The sequence below is a fragment of the Rhinolophus sinicus genome, linkage group LG12 (assembly GCF_036562045.2).
Source record: "Rhinolophus sinicus isolate RSC01 linkage group LG12, ASM3656204v1, whole genome shotgun sequence".
Classification (NCBI taxonomy): domain Eukaryota; kingdom Metazoa; phylum Chordata; class Mammalia; order Chiroptera; family Rhinolophidae; genus Rhinolophus; species Rhinolophus sinicus.
In genome coordinates this window covers 32,768,862-32,784,612 of record NC_133761.1, presented here as the reverse complement: position 1 = coordinate 32,784,612, position 15,751 = coordinate 32,768,862, and the positions used below count along the sequence as shown (strand labels likewise).

The following is a 15,751-nucleotide window of genomic DNA, read 5'->3' as shown; positions in this document are numbered from 1 at the left end:
AAATACCGATTGAGAACTTACCATATGTCAGGCAGTTGGTTACTGAGCCTTGCTGTTAGCCACAGAGCTATTCTGCACATGCCACCCTGCTGGGTGTGATGAAGCTGGAGTGAGGTAATGAGGGTAAAGAAATGAGCACTTGGGACACTCCTCAGTGTAAGTTACTCTTATGAGCTGAATGTTTGTGTCCCCACCCAAATTTCTGTGTTGAAGCCCTAACCCTCAAGTGTGGTGTATTTGGAGATGGGGACTTTGGTTGTTAATTAGGGGCAGATGAAGTCAGGAGGATGGGGCCCTTATGATGGGATTCGTGCCCTTCTATAAAGAGACACCAGAGAGCTCGTTGGCACTCTTTCTCCATGCTCTCATGAAGAGGAGGTCATGTAAGCACGTGGCAAGATAGTGGCTGCCTACAGGCCAAGAAGAGAGGCCTCAGAATGAAACCTAAATTACTGGCACCTTGATTCTGGACTTTCTAGAATCAGAACTGTGAGAAATTAGTTTCCGTTGTGGAAGGCACCCCGTTGATGGTATTTTGTGATGGCAGACCATGCAGACTAAGACCGTTAAGTAACTTAACCTTCGAATCCCCAGGTAAGTATCATTAGATCCATTGTCTAGATGAAAAGTGAAGACAAAGGGAGTTTAAGTAATGATATCTGGGTGACACAGCAACACAAGCCCCACTTCCAACACAGGCTTGGAACCAGAGACACTTGCAGCACCCCAACTGTGGGCAATGACTTGATGTCACAAAAAACAGTGGTAATTGGCTCCCAAGGCATCTCCCAGTGACCTTCCCCTCCGTATTCACATCTTATGTAGCCCCTCTCCACAATGAATCAGGGCTGGCCTGGATGAGTAGAGTATGGTAGAAGTGATGGTGGGTGACTTCTAAGGCTAGATCCAAAAGACGTTGCGGCCTCTGCTTTGGTCCTTGAGTCACTTGCTCTGGAGAATACCAGCTGCCATGCAGGAGCAGACTCAAGCAGGGCTGTGGAAAGGCCCACGTGGGCAGGAATAGAGGCCCTAGGCCAACAGCCAGCACCAATTTACCAGTCAAGTGTGTGAGCTACTTTGGAAGTGGATCCTCTGGTCCCAGCCAAGCCTTCAGATGTTTGCAGCCTTAGCTGGTACCCAACTGTAACTTTATGTGGGACTCTGAGCCAGAACTGCCCAGCCAAGCTGCTCTTGGATTACTGACCCTCAGAAATGATGAGAGATAATCAAAGTTTATTGGTGCTTAAGTCTCTAAGTTTTAGTGATTTGTTATGCAGCATTAGCTAACTAATATAGACAGGGCCCAAATGGTAGAATTTCAGGTATCAAGACCCGTCCTAGAATTGAGCTGCTCACTCCTGGTGTAAGGCTGGTGCTGTGTGGCCTGGGAGCATTTTAAAATCATCTTGCTCCATGTTGTGCTACTGCCAGCCCCTGCCCTTCGTCAGCCTTGGTGTTGCTCCACACTCCCCGTGCCCGGTGTCACCAACGTTCCTCAGGGCCTGCCCACCACTCAGCAATGTCTGCTGTCAGCATCCTGCCTTGGCCCCCAGGCCAACCAGTTTGGTGAGGACCACAGAGCAACAGATGATTTTCCTGGAGTTCCTTTAAAGTCTCAGTCATAGGCCATGACTCTTTGAATAAAGGACGGAGACAGGTAGGATTTTCTGCTTGGGATCAGAGGGCAGGCGGCAAATGCTGAAACATTTCAAAACATCTTACAGGAGAAATAAGCTTGTGTTATCCCTAAGTTTCCTGAGCAATAAGACCTACTCAACCAGGCAGCAAAGGCCTTGGAGGCAGGGACTTTTCTCCCTGTCTCCCCTACCTCTCCCCACCTCCCTCCCTCCCTCGCTTGCTTCCGTCAACAATGCACATGAAAGTAGTAGCTGTCAGGCACGGTGGTGAGTACTGGAGACATAGCAGGAACAAAACAGACAATAATCTCTCCCCTTAGAGAGCTTATATTCTGGTTGGGGAGGTAGACAATAACCAAAATAAATAAAATATATTCAGCTGAATATTTGAAAGCAAGAGGTGAGGAAAACAAAAGAGAAGAGGAGAGTAAGTGTAAAGACGTGGCTGCAGTTTTAGTTAGCGAATCAGGAAGGCCTCCCTGCGTAGGTGACATCTGGGTGATGGCCTGGAGGTGGGAGGGCTGAGTCCTGTGACTCCTGGGGAAGAAAGTCCTAGGCAAAGGAGCAGTGAGTACAGAGGCCCTCAGGTGGGAGAATACAGGAATTTTGAAGAGACAGCCAAAAGCCTGTGTGTCTGGAGCAGCATGGACAGCACAAGGGTACTGGGGACAGAGTCGCAGGTGGGGGCGGGGCGGGGAGAGGAAGTGCTCTGGCTCTTACTCTAAGTGAGCTGGGGAGCCGTGTTCGGGTCTTGAGCACCAGAACCAGTTACTGTAGCGTGAACCCTGCCTGTGTCTGCTTTCCCCTAACGTCCCCTGGTCGACGGGGGCAGGAATCTAAAGCTCCAGTCCCCATCTGCTCATGCAAGGCCTTTAGCCCTTCCCTCCCAAGGGAGCCTCAGGTGGCATATTTGTACGCTAGGCCCTGGGCAAGGGCAGGTACAAAGCTACCCTCCTGCTCCGTCTCAGACACGCACCTCTGAGGAGCCCCTTGGAGCAGCATCACCGCAGCTTTGCTGCTGGAGCCTCACATGGCAGCTCCTAAACCCACCTCCCAGGAGCTGGGGAAGTGCAGGTTCTAGGCAGGTACAGGAAAGAGGCCATCTCCCCTTGCCTGTGACGCCTTTGGCAGCTCTGCACAAGCCACACTGCTGTGGGACCCAGGTAACGTAGTCCCTCCACCAAGCAGTGGCCCTGGGGCTGGGTTCTCAGCTGGCTGAGTGCTCACACTCAGGAGCCAGGCCTTCCCCTGCTCACTCTAGTCCTTCTTTTGCCCAACGTGAACTCCACTCTTCTTTTTTGATACAAAAAGACCTGGGTTCTGGTGGGGGTGGGAAATGATGGAGGGCTGTCAATACAGACTGTGTCCAAGCGCCTGGGCCAGCCGGCTTAATGCCCTGGGATGCTTGCACTGGGCCCCTGGCATTGCTGCCGCCTAAGTACCTGTCCACTCCTTTCTATTCTTGTTGCATTTCATGTGTCTGTGACTGGTTTGTAGCTCCTGGAGGTGGCTTCTGGGTCCTATTCTCCTCTGTAGACTTTCCTTGTTTCTTCAGCACATACCAGAGTTTTTGCCCGTGGTGGACCTTCAATTTAATATTTAATGTCTGAGTCATGTAAGAGGTACTTGCTCATTTCTGGATATATCCTGAGACAAATGTTATCTGATAAGCTGAGGTGTTCTCTTTGTGTGTTTGTGATTTGCACATATGCAAGTTGTATGTATGCTGATGACAACAGTCTCTGTGCCCCTTTCCTAAGCAGTTTTCAAGCTGGCTGTTACCCTTGCAGCTGTGACACCGTCTCCTTGCCATTGTTTTCTTCTTTATTCCTCAGGCCTCATCTGACATAAATCTTCAAGCCCTGCACCCCTCCCTGAGCTGGTCTATGACTCACGAAGCCCCATGCTCGAGAATGAACAGGCTGTCCCCACTCTCCCACCTCTGCTTTCCACGACCCAGCGCTCTCTCCAGTGATGATGAACCTTTACTGCAGCGATGGTTCAGAGTTTAGTCCTGGGTTGGCAACGTTATTAAAAACAGATTTAGTAATGCTCTAAGCAGTGAGCCTGCCTGTCCAATAATGGTTCATCATAGTCATAAAGCTAACCGGGACCATCAGGGGTCAGCTAATCTCTGCTTTTAGGCATGGCCACACCTACGTCATTCCAGAGAGAAGGAATTAGCTTTTATTTGTTGTTGTTTTTTAAAGACCTCCAGAGAGAGCTCAGCCTCCCCCGGAAATCTACTCTGGTGATGCAATGTTCTCTAGGCCATGTTGAGTTGCGTGTGTCTGATGTGCACGCTCCAGGGTTCCTGTGATGATTTCTGCCCCCCACCATTTGCCCTCTGCCCCCCTTCTGCAGGCTCAGGGTCTGAGACAACAGCAGTGGAGGAGTGCAGAGAAGGCGGGAGCAGTGCGGTGTGTGAGAGGGCTGCACACTCAGGTGCCTGAATTCCAATCCGCCTACCTCAGGCCTGCTCTGTGAGCAAGGCAAGGTTGATCAGTCGCCCTGAGCCTCAGTTCCTTCAACTGTGACAGGGGAATTATCTGCATGGGAACACATCAGTCAGGGGTGAATCCTCCTGGGGGCCTCCCTGCTCACTGCATGAGGCTCCTGAGGAAATCCCAAGGCTGCCTGAGCAGGGAAGGGTGCTGGTCCCAGGGCTTTTGTATTCTGGATATTTCTAGATGACTGGCCAGTGCATCTAGTCCCCAGGTTGTGGCAAGTATGGGCACACATCCATGTGTTCTGTGAGGGGTGAAACACGTTGCCTGATTTGAGGAGAAGCAACCTGTCCCTGGGCTATTGGTTTCCATGGCAACTACATCTCTCTTTCATGGTGGTACAAAAGCAGCCACAGAGCTTACATAAATGGATGAGCATGGCTGTGTTCCAGTCTCACTCTATTTATGGACTCTCAAATTTGAATTTCACAAAATTGTCATGTGCCATAAAAAACTATTCTTTTGTTTGTTTTCAACCATTTAAAAATGTAAAACCCATCGTCAGCTCATGGATCCTACAAAAGCAGACAGTGGGCCAGGTTTGGCCTGTGAGTCGCAGCCAACTCTTGCTCACAAAATAACTGAATGGATGCATAGGACTCCAGTATGGATGTACTATAATTTATCAGTTGATCTTTACATAATTTCTGATTTTTCCCTTTGTGTTTCTGTGAACAGTTTTCTATATGCATCGCTATATATTTGATTTATTTATTCATTCAGCACATCTCGTTAGAGCCTATTATGTGCCAAACACCTTTCTAAGCACTGAGACTATAGTAGAGGAAGGCAGGCAAAGTCTGTTTCTGCCCTTGTTGAGCTATATTTTTTATTAAAATCTAGTTAACATACAATATTATATTAGTTTCAGGTGCACAATATAGTGATTCGACATTTTTATACCTTACACTGCGATCACTAATTCTAGTAATTGTCTGTCACGATGCAAGATTGTCACAGTATTATTGATTATATTCCCGTGCTATACATTACATCCTTATTTATTTTATAACTTGAAGTTTTGTACCTCTTATTCCTCTTCACCTTTTTCCCTTCCCCGATCCCTTCCCTCTGGCAGCCATCAGTTTGTTCTCTATATCTATGAGTCTGTTTCGGTTTTGTTTTGTTTGTTCATTTGTTTTGTTTTTTAGATTCCACATATAAATGAAATCATATGCTGTTTGTCTTTCTCTGTCTGCCTTTTTCAGTTAACATAATACCCTCCAGGTCCATCCATGTTGTCACAAATGGCAAGAATTCATTTTATTGCTGCATAATATTCCATTGTGTGTGTGTGTGCACATGTGTACATATGTGTGTGTGAGTAGGGAGGGAGTTGAGGTATGTGGGGGATGATTGGGAGTCTTCAGACCAGCCAGACCTTGGCGCATGGGCCAGACTTAGCCTCCTGACCTGGGAAGAGCACAGACTAACACACACAGGAACTTGTCCATAGTACAGCTGACTCAGGAAGCGAAGTCCAGGGAAAGGCTGGGAAGGAGGCTGGAGCCTCCATGGCTGCTCTGTATGCTGAGACATTTGATTTCACTTGGCCATCAGAAGCCCCATGTCAGCACCAGTTCAGGAAGCTGCATATTGCAGTTGGGCCATGGCTGATGGGAGAGAGGAAGGATGGAGGACAAGAAAATAGTTGAGAGAGGTGGGCATGGCCTCAAGGATGGGAGGCTTGTCCCTCTAGGGTCTGCCCTCAGCCCCCAGGCAATAGTGTCTCAGGGCAGCTGCCTGAACTAGAAGGAAACCATGATTCATCAACGGCCACTATTACTGTTCACTGCATAATTACCGTGTGCCAGGAATCATACCAAGTACTTTCCACATGGAGCCTGGTGTCAGAGAGCCTGACTGACAGCCCCGCTCATCCCTTGGGCAAGTTCCTTGATTTCTTTAGTCTCAGTTTCCTTATCAGTAAAATGGAGCAGGTAATGGCAAATACCGATTGAGAACTTACCATATGTCAGGCAGTTGGTTACTGAGCCTTGCTGTTAGCCACAGAGCTATTCTGCACATGCCACCCTGCTGGGTGTGATGAAGCTGGAGTGAGGTAATGAGGGTAAAGAAATGAGCACTTGGGACACTCCTCAGTGTAAGTTACTCTTATGAGCTGAATGTTTGTGTCCCCACCCAAATTTCTGTGTTGAAGCCCTAACCCTCAGTGTGGTGTATTTGGAGATGGGGACTTTGGTTGTTAATTAGGGGCAGATGAAGTCAGGAGGATGGGGCCCTTATGATGGGATTCGTGCCCTTCTATAAAGAGACACCAGAGAGCTCGTTGGCACTCTTTCTCCATGCTCTCATGAAGAGGAGGTCATGTAAGCACGTGGCAAGATAGTGGCTGCCTACAGGCCAAGAAGAGAGGCCTCAGAATGAAACCTAAATTACTGGCACCTTGATTCTGGACTTTCTAGAATCAGAACTGTGAGAAATTAGTTTCCGTTGTGGAAGGCACCCCGTTGATGGTATTTTGTGATGGCAGACCATGCAGACTAAGACCGTTAAGTAACTTAACCTTCGAATCCCCAGGTAAGTATCATTAGATCCATTGTCTAGATGAAAAGTGAAGACAAAGGGAGTTTAAGTAATGATATCTGGGTGACACAGCAACACAAGCCCCACTTCCAACACAGGCTTGGAACCAGAGACACTTGCAGCACCCCAACTGTGGGCAATGACTTGATGTCACAAAAAACAGTGGTAATTGGCTCCCAAGGCATCTCCCAGTGACCTTCACCTCCGGTATTCACATCTTATGTAGCCCCTCTCCACAATGAATCAGGGCTGGCCTGGATGAGTAGAGTATGGTAGAAGTGATGGTGGGTGACTTCTAAGGCTAGATCCAAAAGACGTTGCGGCCTCTGCTTTGGTCCTTGAGTCACTTGCTCTGGAGAATACCAGCTGCCATGCAGGAGCAGACTCAAGCAGGGCTGTGGAAAGGCCCACGTGGGCAGGAATAGAGGCCCTAGGCCAACAGCCAGCACCAATTTACCAGTCAAGTGTGTGAGCTACTTTGGAAGTGGATCCTCTGGTCCCAGCCAAGCCTTCAGATGTTTGCAGCCTTAGCTGGTACCCAACTGTAACTTTATGTGGGACTCTGAGCCAGAACTGCCCAGCCAAGCTGCTCTTGGATTACTGACCCTCAGAAATGATGAGAGATAATCAAAGTTTATTGGTGCTTAAGTCTCTAAGTTTTAGTGATTTGTTATGCAGCATTAGCTAACTAATATAGACAGGGCCCAAATGGTAGAATTTCAGGTATCAAGACCCGTCCTAGAATTGAGCTGCTCACTCCTGGTGTAAGGCTGGTGCTGTGTGGCCTGGGAGCATTTTAAAATCATCTTGCTCCATGTTGTGCTACTGCCAGCCCCTGCCCTTCGTCAGCCTTGGTGTTGCTCCACACTCCCCGTGCCCGGTGTCACCAACGTTCCTCAGGGCCTGCCCACCACTCAGCAATGTCTGCTGTCAGCATCCTGCCTTGGCCCCCAGGCCAACCAGTTTGGTGAGGACCACAGAGCAACAGATGATTTTCCTGCGGAGTTCCTTTAAAGTCTCAGTCATAGGCCATGACTCTTTCGGAATAAAGGACGGAGACAGGTAGGATTTTCTGCTTGGGATCAGAGGGCAGGGCGGCAAATGCTGAAACATTTCAAAACATCTTACAGGAGAAATAAGCTTGTGTTATCCCTAAGTTTCCTGAGCAATAAGACCTACTCAACCAGGCAGCAAAGGCCTTGGAGGCAGGGACTTTTCTCCCTGTCTCCCCTACCTCTCCCCCCCCACCTCCCTCCCTCCCTCCTGCTTCCTCAACAATGCACATGAAAGTAGTAGCTGTCAGGCACGGTGGTGAGTACTGGAGACATAGCAGGAACAAAACAGACAATAATCTCTCCCCTTAGAGAGCTTATATTCTGGTTGGGGAGGTAGACAATAACAAAATAAATAAAATATATTCAGCTGAATATTTGAAAGCAAGAGGTGAGGAAAACAAAAGAGAAGAGGAGAGTAAGTGTAAAGACGTGGCTGCAGTTTTAGTTAGCGAATCAGGAAGGCCTCCCTGCGTAGGTGACATCTGGGTGATGGCCTGGAGGTGGGAGGGCTGAGTCCTGTGACTCCTGGGGAAGAAAGTCCTAGGCAAAGGAGCAGTGAGTACAGAGGCCCTCAGGTGGGAGAATACAGGAATTTTGAAGAGACAGCCAAAAGCCTGTGTGTCTGGAGCAGCATGGACAGCACAAGGGTACTGGGGACAGAGTCGCAGGTGGGGGCGGGGCGGGGAGAGGAAGTGCTCTGGCTCTTACTCTAAGTGAGCTGGGGAGCCGTGTTCGGGTCTTGAGCACCAGAACCAGTTACAGTTTTACCAGGAATATTTCCAAAATCAATGTAAGACTGTGGCAGATGTTCCTTTTCTCGATTTCTTGTGATCAAAAACACACCAAGGAATGACAGAAAACACCTGTAAGAATAATATTGATAAAAAAACATAAGAACACTGAAACAACTCATGGTATTAAATAACTGAGCTCCATATTCTACACGATGACATAAATTCCACTGGTTTTGCTCTTCCTGTTTCTCATGGTAAGCTGCCTAACACTTGTCTTAATTGCTGCAGCCAATAATATTTGTCCCCAGAACCAAGACCTGGGCAGCTTCCAAAAAATCTCTGCCCCAGATTTTTACCATCTGGAGGCTAATTCAGGCTCTAAACCCTTTGGGTAGACATTAGGTCTCATTTTCTATCTATGCATGCCAAGACCCATTACTGGCATGCAACACGAGCAAAAAATAATTTATTCTTTAATTTTCTAAGAAATTTGGTTGTCCTTGGCCATAAGAATAGTCATAGTATCCAGATCCCAGAAGTTTAGCCTTGCCCAAATATCTTATGAAATTGAATTTTCAAGATAGATGGTTTTCTATGCTGAAAGTAGTCTGGGCTCAAGCTTGCATAACAATGGTCATGCAGAAAACAAGATCAAGGAGCAGCTAGGCATTAATGGAGTGTCATTTGGAACCAATGGAAGATCCTATACACTGGCAGTACTCGGTCAAAGTTCTGCTCTCTGTTTGCAAGAATGTCAGCAATCACACTCACCAAATTTCCAGGAAGGGTTTAAGCTGGGCACCCAGACACAGGAAAGGGATGTTACCGATCTGATATTTTCAGGTCAAAAGCTAGGGATCTGCCTGTCTTGGCCTTTTATTCTAGGTGATACTAGAGGTATCTGTGGTTCCCTGATTGAGATCTAACCTAGGGGTTCCCAAGGGCAAGGTAGGTCTGATATAGCACGAAAAGGTCATGGAGTGCCACAGGAGCCAGTAGATTCATCCTGACTTTGGCTGGAACTGAAAATCCCCAATGTTTCAAAACTCTCAGAGAGACCCCCTAAATAACAAAGTCAAAGAAACTGAGCCCTGTGTTGGGTGGTAAATTGACATATATGTTTCTTTTAGGATCTGAGGCAACTGTTATTTCGTATATTATTTTCCAATTTTCTATGCTTCAGATACAATGCCAAAAATCCTACAGAAAAGTAATATTTCATATACCTCACCTCTGAGACATTTACTCACCCAAAAAGATATATAAATATAGTGAGAAAAGCTGCACCAAGGAATTCCTTATAAAATATGACACCTGTAGCAGGAATAGAAGACAAAATTAATTTTAGGGTAAGACTATTTGTAATAGCTACACACATTGTTTTTCAAATTATGTTAATACAGTAGACCCCCCTTTATCCTCAGTTTCACTTTCTGTGGTTTCAGTTACCTGTGGTCAACTGTGGTCCAAAAATATTAAATGGAAAATTCCAGAAATAAATAATTCGTAAGTTTCAAATTGTGCACTGTTCTGAGTAGTGTGATGAAATCTCACGCCCCCAGGGTATGAATCATCCCTTTGTCCAGCATCTCCATGCTGTACATGTTCCCTGCCCATTAGTCACTTAGTAGCTACCTCAGTTATCAGATGACTGCTATGGCAGCACAATGCTTCTGTTCAAGTAACCATTATTTTACTTAATAACGGCCCCAAAGGGAAACCATAAGGGGCTTCCTTCTAAGTGAAAAGGTACGTATATATAGGAAAAAACATAGTACATATAGGGTTTGGTACTATCCATGGTTTCAGGAATCCACTGGGAACATATACCCCACAGATAAGGGGAGACTACTGTATATTATTTTTTCTAAGTATAATTACCTTTAAAATTCACATTTAGTAGTTCAGTTTAAAAATATTTGCATGCCATACTTACATTTTCAATGATTCCAAAAAGAACACAGATTTGTAGCTTTTATATAATGTATCATTATTATAAAATCAACACAATTGAGCACACAGAAATTTCTTATCCAGTCCAGAATACGTCTGACTAGAACATGCAAGAAAACAAAACTCTAGTGACATTTCCCCCTACAGTTTAAGGCCAGGGGTCAGCAAGCTTGACATGAGAGTCTGGGTGGATTCCGGGTCCTCTGACATAGCACTCACACTTGAGGCCAGATGCTGACATGCTGTCACTCTTGGCCATGCCCTGTGGTCCGTCAGTCTGGCCACCCGCTCACTCAGGCACTGGAGAACACTGGCGCAACTGACGTGCTCCCCTAGCTCCATTACTCTGCCAACCTTCTCCCATCCCCTTCTGGCCTTCCCTTTTGGGTGAAGGAAAACATGGATGTGTCTGTCATTTACTCTGATGAACTTTCCTTCTTTCCCTGTTGGTCTCAATGACTTCTTCTTGGTCTAAGGTCCCGAAGCCTTCATAGAATTTTTATAAAATAAAGTTCTTTAAATTATATATTACCTGGAATTAAATTTTTGTATGTGTTGTGTTAGCCTTGCTAACTGGTCGACAAATATTTATTGAGAGCCCTATGAGCTAGCCACTGTTCTCAGTGCTGCAGATACCACGACGAACAAGACATGGTCCTATACTCAAGGAACCTTCTAATTCTGAAGCCTATCGCCTCACCTAGAGAATAAACTTCTTATAGGAAGAAGACACATCCAGTTCTAATGAACATCTGTCAAATGAATGAACCTTTCTGAAGCATTTTCCATGTTATTACACACTACCTTATAATCATGTTAATGATTTCACGTTATTTAACAAGCTGATACACCATAATCATATCTCTAAGGGCATTTTAAGTTGTTTCAAAATTATTTTTGCTTTAGTAAAGTAGCAATAAACTTCTTTGTACATATTTTGTCCCAGTATTTTAGGATTTTTGTTGTTGCTTGAAGTGGAATTTGTTTTAAAGAGTACATTTCTTTTCCAGAATTGTAGTAAAATACACATAAAATTTACCATCCTAACCATTTTTAAGGTTACAGTTCAGTTGTGTTAAGTATATTCACATTGTTGTGCAACTAATCTCCAGGACTTTTTCATCTTGCAAAACTGAAACTCTATACCCATTAAACAGTAACTCTGTTTCCTTGGTTCCCTCCCCCCCTTTCAGGCAATCACCATTCTACTTTCCATTTCTATGTTTGACTACTCCAGATACCTCTTATAAATGGAATCATACAGTATTTATCTTTTTGTAACTGGCTTATTTCTCTTAGCATAATATCCTCAAGGTTTATCCATGTTTTAGCATATGTTAGAATTTCCTTCCTTTTTGGGGTTTGAATAATATTTCATTGTATATATGTATACAGTATATTTTATTTATCCCTTCATCTGTTGATGGACATTTGAGTTGCTTCCACCTTTTAGCTATTGTGAATAATGCTATTATGAACCTAGACATACAAATATCTGTTTGAGTCCCTGCTTTCAATTTTTTTGAACATATACCCAGAAGTGGAATTGCTGGATGGCTACTCCATTTTATATTTCCACCAACAATGCACAAGGGTTACAATTTTTCTACATCTTCACCAACACTTACTGTTATTTACTTATTTTTTTCTAGCAGTCATCCTAATGGGTATAAGATGGTGTCTCCTTGTGGTTTTGATTTGCATTTCCCTGAGGATTAGTGGTATTGAGCATCCTTCCATATGCTTATTGGCCATATGTATATCTTCTTTGGAGAAATGTCTATTTAAGTCCTTTGCCCACTTTTTAATTGGGTATTTGGATTTTGTGGTTGTTGTTGAGTTGTTGGATCAGAGTAGAAACATTTTTAAGGCTTTTGACAAAAACTATGAACTCTCAGTTCTAGGAGAGTGCTACTATACTACCCAAAACTCCACGAGAGTGCCTGTGATACTGCAGCCTTGTCAGTATTTGTTATTACAATAAAAAGAACAAAACAAAACCTTTACTAATGTAGTAGGCAAAATATGGACTCTCATTTTAATTCTAAGCTATATTTTTTGAGGGAGGCAAAGAGGAGAAGTTAGTCAAGAAGCTTCACCTCCATTCCACATTTCAGTAGTATCACATGAACTGTTATCACTCCTAGAAAGTTCCGCATCACTGACTTACCAGTTACTCAATGTGCTGAATATTGAGATCCAACCCTGTGAGTCCTACTGGAAAACATTCTTTTGAGGGGAACTACATTTTTAATATACCTTTAGTACATTAATATTAACTGTTAGGCTATATGTCATGCCTATAACTCTTTTTGGCCTTGTTCCTTTTCTAATAATTCCAGGGCACATAAAAGTGCAATCTTTTCTTACTCTCTTTTGTCAACAAGCATAAAAGCTGAAAAAAAAAAAAAAAAAGTGCTGGGATATAATCTTTCTCTTTAAAAGTTTGGTTCAATTTTGGGAAACAGAAAATGTCTTAATTACTTTTTAAAATTGCCAACTGGCAGTCACATTGTTTACCATGAAATAAAAAAGACATGCCAATTAGGAAACAGATAATCCCCAATTACCTCAAAAATACATAAACTTTGCATTGGGAAATGAACTCACAATATGAGAAGGCAGTGAAGGCATCTAATAAGCCAAAGAACTAGGGCATACCAGAACCAAACCTAGGAGTGATACACCTGAATGTACTGTATTTTGGTTTGAACCAAGTTTCAAATTTATACTTTTTTAAAAGACTATTACGTCTGACATATTTTTAAAAATTTCCATAAAAATAAAAGATCTGCAATAGTACAAAAATAGAGGCCAGAACAGCAAAAGTAGTAATTTCTATTCTCCTTGTCTGGCTTTCGCTTAAACACTGGATTCAGTTTTGGACCCCACTCGCTGATCAAGTGGTGAGAGCCAGGGAGGGAAGAGTTAATGGAGCTGGGGATGTCTGGCCCTGAGATAAGACACAAGAGGACCCTTTAACTGTTTTGATTCTCAGAAGGGCTGCCAAGAAGAAGACTTCAGAAAGCAGAACTAAGATGAGTGCCTTGAATTCACAGGTAGGGCTAATTTCAGCTCTGATATAAGGAAACACTTTCTAAAAATTAGAACTCTCCAAATAGAGCAATCCAAAACGGGACTGAGCTGTCTCAGGCCACAGAGCCCTGGGGAGTATTCACACAAACTGGAATAACCTGTCCTAGAGTATGTTACAGGGGAAATTCAGACACTGGGTGGGAGCCGGGAGGACGTGGAGTACACAGATCCCTCTGCCCTAAGGATTCTTTGATTTCTCATTATGCTTGTTGTGGGGGTAGAACACCTAAGTATAGAAGATCCAAACTCACCTGCAATAATGGCACTGGTTGTAAAGAAAATATGGTTAACCGGCACCACCATCGTTGTATTGTAGAGTTTCATGGCTTGATTCAGGAACCTAGAGCAGAAGGCACTTACTGAAGCTCTGGCTTTCAGAGATGCTCAGCAAAACGTTAACAATAACATCAAAAAATGCTTGTTCTTTAGCTACAACTACAAAGAGAAAGGAAGTGCAGTAAAAGGGCATTTCCAATCAGCAGTCACAGCTTATATGCATCTGATGTATGAGATCAGATGTCAGGTTTTATGGTCTGTTTAAACCAACAACAGTAACAATGAAAAGCAATTAATCATATTCCGAGGCCACAGAAGTTTGAGTTGGAAGCGATTCAAGCTGCTGGACCGGTACCACACTGGGATTGATTCATTACGATAGACCCTAGAATCTGTTAAATATCCTACCTGGGGAATAGTATAGCTATGCATTGACATGGCACGTGCCAAGAAAGAAGATGGAGAAGTAAAGGAATGTTTAATGTTTCAAAAACAATGCTGATGACTCCAGCTGCAGAGCACATGTGGGAACTGAGCTTCTCACTTTGGCCACCAACATAATTCAGGTTCTCACAACTACGCTATTTTGCCCGGTCGTGGACTAGAACTTTGTCTAAAGCAGTGCATTGCACTGACATCACCTGGGCACTTTTAAAAAACGCTAATGCTTACTTAGGCCCTATTCTTGAGCAACTGAAAACAATTACTTTTGTGGGTAGCCCAGGTGCACCTGTGCATGTATGTACATGTGTGCAGGTGTGTATGCACACATATGCATATACATATGCAGGCATGTAGGTATGTGCATGTATACATATATGTAGATATATATGTGTAAACAAACCTTCTCGGGTAATTTTAATGGGCAGCCAGGGCTGAAAGCCACACTTCTACAGTTCTAGTGGGTTCATATAGTTCTAATGTGAAAGATGCAGGGACTGAAACAAGGGTGGTAAGAATGCGGATTACCTTCAGTTTTATCTGCCTTTTAAATTCATAAAGCATAGTTTAAAGGTAATGATGCTAATCACTAAATTCCAAAAGATAGTTTAACAGTACTGATTAATTCAGAAGAAGAGAGATAAACAAAATAGCAAGATTCAAGTGTTAGAAACACATTCAGTTTCATAAGGAAATGACAAATGAAATAGTGACAAAATATTGGGTTCTTTCAGGAATTCTCCATACTCCTTGTAATAGGGCTTCTATCCAATCCATAATCTTTATACTTTACTTCTACCACCTAAGGAAGGAACCACTCTCTTCCACAGTTTGGGCTCTGACTTCCTAGCTAAAACTGGGGCGGTGCTTTTGCATAGCATTTTGTGGTAAACAGAAAACTTTCTGGTTGACTCAAGAGAACCTAGCAGGCAAAGGCATAATCATAATGTGAAATGGAGGGAAAGCGATTGGAGCAGATGGAGGTAGGGGGAGAGAAGAGCAGAAATTAAAAATGTTCCATGTCACCACTATTAGCCCCAAGAGAAACATAAAACAATCATTCCGCAATCCCATGAGTACAAAGCAAATTCTGGCCAAAGATGCAAAGTTCTGGGGAAAGGATTTCCCTCCCGGCCAAACGTCTGGTTTTGTCCATCGCTGGGCAATTAATGAGCATGAGCTAAGAAGTGAAGGTGAAGGGTTCATGTATTTCCTATACTTAGAATGAAATCCTGGATGTGGACCTGCCCCTTTGATTTATTGCTAATGACAACCTGTGTACAACCGATATTAATTACAAGCAGGAGAGCATCAGGAAAGTATCAAAGTGCACTTAGTTGGATTATGGCTGCACTTTAGAACTCACAAGATGTGAAGGCAATGCTTAGCAAAAACTTCTCATTGGATGCAAAGGATAAAGCAAGGCATGTTGGCTGAGGATAAGCTGTAGACCCTTCACCCCCTGAAATCAGTTGCATCTAATTTTAATTATCATCTGAAGCCAA

At 44.0% G+C, this 15,751-nt stretch overlaps 1 protein-coding gene across 1 annotated transcript in view; it reads right to left on the bottom strand.

Annotated features, from left to right (window-relative positions):
- Positions 1-9,726: 9,726 nt before the first annotated feature.
- Positions 9,727-15,751, bottom strand: part of NIPAL2 (NIPA like domain containing 2) — a 74,049-nt gene continuing 68,024 nt past the window's right edge. Inside the window, exons 8-9 of the mRNA XM_074316349.1 lie at positions 13,781-13,869; positions 9,727-9,794 (exon numbers count right to left, since the gene is read on the bottom strand). Coding sequence (XP_074172450.1) covers positions 9,727-9,794; positions 13,781-13,869 — 157 coding nt within the window. The remainder of the gene's footprint in view (positions 9,795-13,780; positions 13,870-15,751) is intronic.